The sequence below is a fragment of the Ambystoma mexicanum genome, chromosome 1p (assembly GCF_040938575.1).
Source record: "Ambystoma mexicanum isolate Mex_15411 chromosome 1p, UKY_AmexF1_1, whole genome shotgun sequence".
Taxonomy (NCBI): Eukaryota; Metazoa; Chordata; class Amphibia; order Caudata; family Ambystomatidae; genus Ambystoma; species Ambystoma mexicanum.
The window spans coordinates 381,342,256-381,353,682 of NC_090921.1; the positions used below are offsets into that span (position 1 = coordinate 381,342,256).

Genomic DNA, 11,427 nt, shown 5'->3' on the forward strand with positions numbered 1-11,427 from the left:
ATTCAACTCCTTGATTTTCACCTCAGTTTGGCCTATATATATATATATATATATATATATATATATATATATATATTTTTTTTTTTTTTTTCTGGTTTTTAAATGCAATATTTACCTGTGATTTATATGCTTAGTCTGTTCAGAAAGGCCTAATCAGTAATTTTATTTTCATATACTTACTTACTAACCTGAATTATTGGTGGTGTTCTGTGTGGACTCATTGTGACCCTAGACCACTCTCACACCTTCCCTGAGGCTAAGCCTTGACTGCTCTTCCACACTACCTTGATTGGGCTTTGGCTAACCTCTGTGTCATGCCCGTTTACCACAAATAGGGTGGTCTTCTAAAATCCTCCTCATGGGCTTATATACGAAATCCATCTTAACAGTACTCTTTGGTTGTCACATGTCACTGGATGTCGCACTGATGTTCTCTACAGTAGTACATGCAGCCCTTCAGATAATGGGTGTATCAGGCACTTTTACTCCCTAAAAATAGGCAAATACTCCCAAAAAATAGAAATGGAGTGTAAAAATACTACTACAAAAAAATAGAACCGGTCACGTAGGAAATTTGCCCCTGCTTTCACCCACACAGCTCAATGGATATGTTTAGACCAGTAGTTCACATAGTACCACAGGAAGAAACTAGCATTATTATTGCCTGATCAGAAGAATTCAACTTGTATCTTTTCATGGACATGAATAGGTGCAAAGAAATAATTATCACAGAAACATGTTTGTTTTTCAGTTAGTAAATTTAAAAATGTATAAACTAAACTTTATAAAATAGGGAGTAAAATCATCCCACTTCCAAATCTTATCTGGCACTGAGTACTGGCATACCCAGGGAAAGGAAAGGGGTCACAATCCAGTATTCAATGACCACAGGGAAGTGTACTTAAAGCGTGTGAGCAGCTGTAACTCTGAAGGGCAAATACATGATCAACTAGTCTCATTAAAGCACAATTGGGCATACTTAAGGCAGGCAGTTGGCACACTTGAGTTCTAAGGTCACTTTTGTTGTGTGAATGTGAGTGACACTGCAACACATGTCTGCGCTCGCCTTACCTGAGCTTGGTAGTTTTGTCATGATCCTTTTGATAAGAGTTTGCAATCCCTTGAACTTGAAGCAGTGGTGTCCTTCGAATGATGTGGACTGGAGCAAAACATAAGAGGTGATGGCTGGAAGGTTTAGAATTAATCTTAACCACTGGCGGAACTCTCGGCAACTCCCCAGACCATAGTTATTCAGTCTGCCAAGCCATTTTTATGACTGGGTCTCACCGATCTTCATTTCACCTTTTGATACAATACCAAGCAAGGCAGCCTACAATTTAGTAGGTAGTTTTAATAGTGTAGCATCTATTTGGAATTTTGCCCAATAACTAAAACTACAGAATATCTATAAATAGCAGCAAGAAGTCCTAGCAAATCTTAGCTATCAGCGTACTCTCTGCTCATAATACAGGACTATGAATATTGGTGCAACATGAATATTCCTAACAGCGCTGAGTTTTGGCTGAATTTAAAAACACAACTTAGTAAGAAAGGGAGAGGCAAGGTTACATGGAGAATAGACACTTTGTAAGGCAAGCAAATGCCACTTGGCACTTAGCATATGAGCCTTCTTAATACCCTAGTCATATTGAGGAACTCTCGTTTCCCATATCAATACCATGCTAGGCCAGGACAGCCATTTTATTTAAGAACCTCCAGAGAGCACTGTCTGCTCCTCAAACCGCATAACGTATTGGAACTTTATTGTGGATATTAAATCATCAATTGGAGCAAAATAGGCTTATATAAAGGTAGCTCTCAAGGAACTCTATTTTGGAACATTAATAGCAATGATCCAGTACAGCTCATGGTAGTGGCACCTTAACAATAGAGCAAAAGGGAGATGCAGGCTTCAAAACTACGGAGAGAGGAGGCTCTTTGAAATGCAAGTAATCACAACATTGAAAAACATGCTTGGTAACGCTACAAGGAAAACCTTGCTGCAATGGGCCAATATTGGTCGGGAATAAAAAATAAAAAGACCTGAATAGCTAATGATTGATGAAGGAAGCTAAGATAGCCCACCATGCCAAGGAAGATCCTAGAAAGGAGATGGCCTTGGTCCTGGTTTGAATCCAATCTACTTTACAAAATGGAGCAGCACCCAAGATTGAAACCTGAAGAGGTAGCGCCACAGCCACCAGTCCTAGATCAGGGTTGATATTGCGGTGGTGGAAAGAGAAGACTGAGGACCCAAAACATGTAGGGAAGGGTTAAATCAAGATGAAAGCACCACCAGGCGGTACATAGCTAGAGTCTGCATGTCATGTGCATTCCTGTGAATACCAGGGACCAAGTGGCTCTTGTCGGTGGTAATTAGAAAGTTCTAGTCAGTCTGTAGAAGTGACAGATGACCCAAGAGTAAAAAGCAAAGAAAGTCAGTAACACGCAGTGTGTACATTGTAGGGGTTGGGAAACTCAGAGATTAAGGACAAAAGGAGGGTGATGGGAAACTGGGATAGGATGAAGGGGAATAACAGCCAAAGGCCAAAAGGGCCAAGGAGGTATCGCCCTTACTACAAGCTGAAAATAGGAAGCACAAGTAACACATCTCAAAAATACTTAACTGTAAAGGGTGGATGGAAGGGAATAGAAGGTAGGAAGGTGGTGTACAAGAATGGATCTGGGTTGGGAATGGATGTGATGTGTCGAAGAAAGGTGCCCTGTTTGAAGTGGCCAGGAAATGAGAAATGGATGGAGAAATATGGATTTAGAGGGGAGGTGAACATTCAGGTAAGCGGAAGGGGCAGGGGAAGTGCAAGGACCAGGATGAAGGGCAATGCTGAGCGAGTATGGGATGAAAGACAAAACGGGAGAGCATAGAGTGTAAAGCAGCGCAGCAGCGGGGTGCAGACTGGACTAGGTAAGCGATGTAGTTTTGATTAAAATCCTGCATTTAACATAGAAACAAGGGGTGTGGAACTGTCCCCCAAATGTTCCAGCCACCATTATGTGCAGCCAGGAACATTATGCACATAGCATTGGCGGAATCAGCATTTGGTGCCGGGGGTGGGGTTGGGTCCGGCAGCTCTTGAGGGGGCACTAGCATTTGAAACCATTCAAAGTCAGTGGCGGAAGGTGAATACCTTTTAATGCAGGGGCATTAACACCTTCAACAAATTAGCACAAACATATTGAGCAACCCCTACATATTGTAGGAGAAATCGGCTATTTTTCCTGAGAACATTTTTAGATTTGTTGAAATTGTACATTTTCTGAGAAAAATGGGTTACACAGGCCAATAATGTACAATAGGTTCTCTGGGGTAATGCATGGCAGATGCCATGTACCAACAGACAAAATGTTCATGATGCCTGCGTTCACAACATATGGCAGCATTGCCATTTTAATACCTTTTTTATGCAGCTGAGCCCACAGTGTATCCCAGCACAGCCAGTGTAAATCATTTCATGGAGCAGAGTCCATAATAAATGTCAGCATTCTTGGTGTAAAGACCTTTGATTTTGTGGCCACATCCGTGCCATTATGGTCACTGTAAATAAGTTATGAAGCTGCAATTGCAATCTAGGCTTGCATGGTCAATGTAAATCACTTCTGTGACGCTATGACCACAATCTATACCAGTGTGATCTCTTTAAATCTTGATGATGAAGCTGAAGCCACAATCTATTCCAACTTGCTATATTGAGATCTTTGGATAATGTTGCGCAAACGCTATAAGACAGCATTGTCACTATCAACAACTTCCATGATGCAGCCCCCTGCCAACAAACACATGGACGCATTGCGCACACGCACATCACCCACCACACCCTCACACAAACATCACTCACACAACAAATCAGAAGCAAGGGCATGGGCAGACTTCAACACTGCCGGTGCAGAAACAACAAAACCAAAAGATGGGCCTTCTCGGTCTTAACCCACTAGACTAGACTCAGAAACCTCCTCCCTTTCGCCCTCTCATTTTTACATTTTACGAAACGGCTCAAGACCCTCCTTTTCAAGGAATTTTCACCTAATATGTGACTGGGCATTGTGCCCTCCCTGGTTTCTTGTTGGCAACTCCCCGCTCCCTTGCAGTCTGCTTCCCTCCCTGTGCACTTTCCCCTAAGACTTGTAAAGCGCTCTGTTGGTTTCCACCCAATAAATACTCTAAAAATAGTGATGATAAAAAATAATAAAAATCATTAGACACTGCAAACATGAATTTTGTGTCACCCTGCTTGACCTCTGGGGGTCTTGTTTGCATGAAGTCTGCATATTGTAAATACATGTCTCTGGTTCAGTTTGGAAATAGGTTGCTGTTTATAAATAAAATATTTTCTCACTCGGTATATGAAGAATTCAGTAATTGATTCAATTTCCCCGATTCTGAAAATAAATCTATAGGGATAAATAGCACAATAGTTCAATAGTTCCTGTCTGCTTTGAATACAATCAAAGCGCGTTTTGGGAACATAATAATGGCCATAGATGGGGATGTAAGCATATGGAGCTCAGAATGCTCAGTGGGCTTGGTTTTCATTTGTCGCAATGCTCACCATAATAGTAAAATGTCTGAAAAATATTATTCAAATATACCAATTTGGGCATGCTTTTCTTTTGGGTGCGAGACTTGCACTGAGCAGAAAACAACTTCTTGTTGCATTTGATGAGCATGAAAATAATATCTCTAACGATTAGTTGGGAAAGCATCTAGTTACTGACATCTGTTTTAGGCCCTACCGCTGGCGGTAACCACACCATGGTTGGCTGCTGCTACGCCATTGGTGCTTCCGTCTCCGGTCTTTTTACATTCATTGTTTTTGACTCCTCTTCCATCTATCACTTTTTAGTGTTGGAAAGCATGGAAGTAATCTGAACTTCTGGCAGTTGATCTGAGAAGCCTTCCATGCCACTGTTTTTTTCAGCATGCTATATCAATAGTCGTGGATTAGGGTTAGGTCAAAGCTTTCCATCCATCACTCTTCAGTGTTGCCAAGCCATTCTAAATCGTCTGGCATACCCAGACATGGGTCCCAGGATCACTGGTACCAGTTTCCCAAGCTGAGCCACACTGGTGATGCCGAAGAGGCAGAGATAGGTTTGAGGTGATAGAGGCCCTGTTGAGAAAGGATGCGACCAAGTGGCTTTGTGTGCAATTGCTTCTTCTGGGAGTAGAATCAAGATTGACTTGCACATGTTGCCACCTGTTGTAATACCACAACAACAGGATAGAGTGCGGTCCAGATCAAAGGCCTTCGGTTAGGATTAATTCAAAGCTTCCTATATAAACAGACGGGCTGTTTAGAGCATTTGCTGATGTTTCCCTTTACAAAAAAGCTATGGTTATTTCAGTGCTTCTCCCTGTCCCACCAATCTTACATTATGTAAGTTCTATGATAACACTTCCACTGAGCATTGCAAGTTTTTTGTGTAGTTTGCCTACATTTAGATCTCATATTCGCCTGTACGTCCTCCCCTCAATTGCATGCACATTTCAGTTCTTTGATGCACAGACCGTTCTTAAAATTTCAACTGGATGTTTGAGAGACACATGCCTTACCAATGCCTCCTCCCCCATCCCCCACTTGTCAATTTACAACGAATGGCTATACATCATTAAGGTACTATAAGGCTTAGTAAGCCTGTGGTTTACAGCAATGTTGGCTGTCAATCTCTGCATTTATTCTATTGTAGCGATAAACCCAGAAAGGTATGAACATTTTTCAGATGTGACCTTCAGAACTGGAAGCAAAACCCTATCTGTGGCTTATCGAACAGAGCCCAAGCCCAATATATATGACCTGTTGACCAGATGATTGTTCTCCTATAGCTGCCTCCACCCACCTCCCCTGTGGTGGTAAATTGTATACCCATTTTGTGGGTATTAAAGTATGACCTAGAAACACTTCTCCTTTATGTAGTAAATGTATCAATTGCCTACATAAAACAAGAGCTGTTGGCCGGAAGGTTTAGAATTAATCCTAACCTCTTGCATTGTTCAGGGCAACCCTCCAGATCATTGGTCTTCGCCTGCCAAGCCATTAGAAAAGAGGAAAGACTGATGCAAATCAGTCTTGGTCCCACTTCTAGGTCACATCCCTTAGAGGAGAGAGATTGTTTTTTGTTGAGAAGACACACTTGTGGGTAGCTAACCGGGGCTGTGTTGAGGCTTTGAGATGCAAAGGCACTTATCAGTTTCGATCCCACCCAAACATCAACATAGATCAGGGGGCTTGTCCCAGACAATGTACTTGCTGCTATTTACCATTAAGAGCACCCAATATAAATGTGCTTGTAGGATTTTGACATTTTCTAATTCTATTATTCCTTGTTCAAGTAAACTGTCTACGTTGCTGATGGCTTAAGGGAAAAGTGGGGGAATCAAGTTATGCGTTTAAGAGCTGACAATTTACACTTTATTTTGCAGTGCCATTCGCAGCATGACCTACAGCGGTGCATATTTCCGGAGCATCGAAGGTCTTCTCAAACAAGCAATCAGCATAAAGGACCGCATGGGCTCTGCTCCAGGCCACAGGTAGTGGGGAGCAACCCTGCCCTGCCACAGCCCACCTTTCTATCTTTCTTTTCTGCTGAACCAGACCGTCCTAGCCACTCAAGCCCTTGTTTAAGGCGGATATTTCAAAGTTATGCATTGACCAATCAAATGAAATCAACATTTCTTTCAGGTCTTGCAGAGTATTTAACATGCTCCAAAAGGGAATGTCCATACCACTAAATATAAATGGACTAAAACATCTGCCTAGTGTTTTTTTAAATTGTAAATCTCTTGTGATTTTACTATGAAATGAGACGGTTTAACAATTCCTCGTTAATTTGCTGTTGTTAGGACAGGATGTTTGTATATTTTGTTTTCGGAAACTCGTTTAATGGTCTGTGTGCTGAACAAGAAGTAAATCATACCAAGTCAACATACAGTGCTGCCAGCCAGGCAAGTGGAAGATTTTGTTGCTAATGGAGAGAAAAATATCTGCATGAACAGTAACCAAGGGTTTTTTGTGATCATTCTGATAACTCATAAAAGTGTTATTAATGCATGACTCGGGCCTGCACCACATCGGTGATTGTCTTGAGTGCATATCCCCATTGTGTTGGATAATTTGTAAATTGGTTGCCCACTATCAAAGGGTAACGCTTTCTATACATGAAATTTATTTCTCAAATTGTTAATGTCTGCTTCTAATTGTGAACCTCCTGTCAGTTTTTATGCCTTTAAACCATTAAAACAGTTTTTTTTTTTTTTATAGTTCTGTTTCTGCCCACTGTATTTTAGACAGTCATCCATGGACGATTCAGTGGGCTCATAGCTGCGGGAGCGCGAGAAGAAGTTGAGACTGTTTGGTCCCTCCAGTGCAAGGGCCGAAGCACTGCTGAGGGCCTTCTCAGATCAGGTAGTCGAGCAGGTCTTCACCGGGACAATTGCAGGAAAAGTCACAAGGTCTCTCCTGGAGTCGTTAACGGGTCTTTAGTTAACTGTACTGCTACACAGTATACTTGGCTCCAATGCTAATCTACTGGATTGACTGCAGGAGTCATTTTCTTATCCCAAATCCAGGCCCATGGCAAAAACCAGCCCAGCAATGGTAAGGATCTGCACCACTCACTCAGCCAGCAGTGGTCCGATCCGGGACAACTGTGGGTTTCACTCATGCATGCACCCCAGACTTTCACCCATTTCCTGGGTCTGCCCACAAATGGCATACACTAGCATGCGTAAACGGCAGCTTTCGCTGGAAAATGCATGACCATGTCGGGGATGTCCTGAGGCCAAGAAAAAATATGGTAATGAACAAGAAAAAAATCTCATTGAACAGCCATTTTTGGGTGCTAGGCAGGTTTGGTAACCAGATGCGGTAAATGCAAATGTGCACACTAAAATTACTGCAAATAATGGTAAAAATGTAGCTGCTGTCACCAGCTTGACTTTAGGCACATTTATATAAATAACCCAAAATCCCCAGTGTAAAAGACTAGGGTGATACAAAAGCATCCTAGTGCACTGCATTGTAAGATGCTGTTTGCACTGTTCGAAAAGTTACCAAAACAGGTAAGGCACTCTGGACTACATGATGTGTGAGGAAACTGACGAGAGATCTACAGGAGTTTAAGGCAGGGAAGGGGTTCTACCTTGGAATCTCAACTCTGAGATATTTACATAACCTTTTAGCCACCAGAGGGGACGCAGGAGGTGGGTCACTTTCTCGGACTCGAGCAGTGACTCCCCTGGAGAGGATTCCTACGATTATAGCCCTTACCAATATCAACCTACTAGTGATCCAAGACCTTTTTTAGTAAGGTGCCAGTTCGGAGGTCAACCATGGGACCCATTCTCGCAAGACTTCCCACCTTGGGGAGCGGGGAGACAGCGGAGATTCCGCAGGAGGTTATACACCAGGAAATAGACTGCATGCCTACACACGTGGAAGACTGTTCCCAGGATGGTGTTGCAAGTCTTCCCATTTTCAACTTATCAGGCTACGAACTCGGCTCCATTCATTCGCAGGTCCTGTCCAAAGGCCTGTCTTTTGTCCCGACCAACCAAACGGATTTGTTTTTGATTGGGATGGAATTCAGACCGTTTTTTATGAAGATTAGGCTTAAATTGTTCTTTAGTGACCAGAGACCTCCAGACCGACAAGATGATACAGGGCTCCGAATTCCTTCTACATTCATTACTCTGGACAACCAAGTCTCCAAGTAAATAGTCTTATTTGAGAAATGAATCCTGTGAGGGGTTAGAAATATGAGGCAGACTACTTTATGAACGTTTTACCAAACATGCCATTTTATTTGATTTGAAAGGTTGGATTAACGCCTCACTATCCCTACTCTAATGAGGATTTTCCTAAAATAAACTAAAGGAAACCCTCTTAACAACGTTTCTGTCCCTCACCCTTATACAACAAGTCAACAAGAAAATATATGGCAGTTTCACAAAATCCACACCACAATAGCTGCTTCTTATGATAACCTGGGAGAACTTCCCTTCCCCAGATTCAAGCAGGCTTTCCTTTAATTGTTCAAAAAAAGATGAGGAAATCCGTAAATCCTGTATCATAACAGAAAAGTTTGCTTCAGTTCTCTTTTAATCCAACTTGACAACCCAAAGTTCCTACTTGGGTTCCAAAGATGATTCACAAATGTTCAACAACCCTTTTCTCTTTCCATTTGTAGCCAAGATATTTTTACAGCCTGTTGGTATCAGTAACGCGTAGTTCAATAAAGATCTTGAGACAGCTTCTTGCCACCAACAAATAATATTTCAGTACTCAATTAGTTTCCACATAAAATGTCCTTGTCAGGATATGTTGGCACCACTTTAGTCTCAGTACTACTCCACCAAAACACTTCAGTGATTCTTCAACTACTTATTCATAGGTTTTACCCCACCACAGTACTTCATGAACTTCCACCTGGTTTACTCTCATGCCAGGCGTACTACTACTACAACGTTCTGCTCCGGTGTACTCTTGCCAGAACAAAACCAATCGTCTCCAAGGTCTTGGCCTGGTATATTCTCGTGTCGGCCAAGACAAACTACTGCAGCTCTCTGTTTGGGTATCCTCCACTGTCCAAACAGAACCAATTGGTACAAAGTTCTATGACCTGTTTTCACCTTTGCCAGGTCAAATTACTAGTTTCACATACTTCTGTGGTAAGGGTCAACTTCAAGGGTTTTAACAATGTCTTCTGCTTCACACAGTTCGATTTAAGAATGTCTTCAAAGCGAACATGAATCACACTGGTGCTATTTGCTACACCTAAGTTTTTGCCCTACCTACGCAAGACAGGCAGTGACTCTTTCCTCCTGGACCTCTTGTATCAGAAGGGTAGCCCTCCTGCCAATCTTGTTCCACCTTTCTTATTAACAAAATGCTGATCAAAACACATTCTTTCCTTCACAGTACTTAATTCGCACAAAAACCCATACGTAATTCACACAAAAACCCACACAACCACCTCTCTGACAGCAAACCGCACAGACTTCACCACAACCAAAAATCAACATATAGTTCGCGACAACAGCACGCGAGGTCCCGCTTTCATCCTAAATGCACACCCAAGCTCAGCGCACAGTGAAAACTGAACTGAAGCTGCCAACAGTACACCACGTCTCACTTTTCCACGCCCACTTCACCCACTAACACACCCCCCACCTTTTTGTTTACAGATCCGCCTGAGCGCCTGGAGACCAACTCTGTTGGTGACGGTGCGCTATATAAATACCTTCAACATTTACACTTCTTTAGCTCTGGCAATGTGGGTTTGAAACATTCTCTACACCTGGGAAATATTCTTCATGCACACTATTAGGCTCAGTTATTTCCTTTTGGCTTAGGCAACCCTGATTGTTTATCAATTGCCTGCGTGTGAGCCTTTTTGACTTTGGCAATGATGGTTCAAGTTCACTACTGGAGATAATGATTCCCTTTTGTGCAGTTTGCTTTTAAGATAACCCACTATGTAACATTCATCTCCTTCAGATGGAATCTTGACCGTCTCATTATGTCCCAACTTTCAGTGCTATGCGGATGACGCTCATCTCATTTTCAGGCATTCATCTCAGTGGTTCAACTCCACTCTGAAACTCCTGCACAATGCAGGACTCAATCCAATGCAATGCATTCATCTCCAAAAGGTCTTGTAGTGGCATGTGTAGTATGCACGCCTATTTGAAGTTGCATAAACCCTTAGCAGGAGAGCATAAGATCAATAATTAAAAGCATCAGAGCTTAATGCTCTCGTTGAGCAAAGCACACATCTTTGTGTGGCACCCAAAAGCATTGGGAGCTTAATGCTGTGCCAATGCAAACCCTGCGTGTGTGTCGGATCCTGGCCATCTTGTGTGCAGTGCCATTCTCTTGCCTCTGTTAAGCCAGAGCTGTTCTACTGTTTTTCATAAGGGACTTCTAGGTAGAAACTTTAAGCAACTCCAAAATGTAAACTATATTTAAAAACTCAGTAATAGGCTAACAAAGGTTTTCTGCTATGGCAGTCAGAACTTCTTCAAAGCCAACAGTGGCTTCTATGTGGTGGAAATCCGCTATTCTTATTAGTGTCCAGCTGCGATTCCCTGCTCAATACCCAGCGCGGCGCTCTTATTTTATGAACCAAATGTTTAGAGCCTGTGAAGAGCTAACAGACTCCAAGCTGGTCTAAAGATCAGCAATATTCAATCTCTTTGCCTGCAGCCAAACCTAATCTGCACCGCTGTGCCCGGGGCATCAGTCACTGTCCACACACTGTTGTACCCTGTGCTTGCTGCTCATGCAGCTCCTGCGAGGCCTTTGTGGAAATGGCTGGGCGGCGTTGCACAGAATAGCTTCCATCGTATTAAAGAGGGTATTGCTAAACGCTTACCTGGCATGTGCATTTTCTGCAGGCAAATAGGTATTCATA

The 11,427-nt window shown here is 42.5% G+C and overlaps 1 protein-coding gene across 3 annotated transcripts in view; it reads left to right on the forward strand.

Annotated features, from left to right (window-relative positions):
• Positions 1–6,766, forward strand: part of BORCS8 (BLOC-1 related complex subunit 8) — a 101,616-nt gene extending 94,850 nt beyond the window's left edge. For 2 of the 3 annotated variants that reach the window (XM_069649124.1, XM_069649123.1), the window contains exon 4: positions 6,437–6,766. In XM_069649124.1, coding sequence (XP_069505225.1) covers positions 6,437–6,548 — 112 coding nt within the window. In that variant the 3' untranslated portion in view covers positions 6,549–6,766. The remainder of the gene's footprint in view (positions 1–6,436) is intronic. The other variant, XM_069649125.1, reaches the window with a different exon arrangement.
• Positions 6,767–11,427: the final 4,661 nt, after the last annotated feature.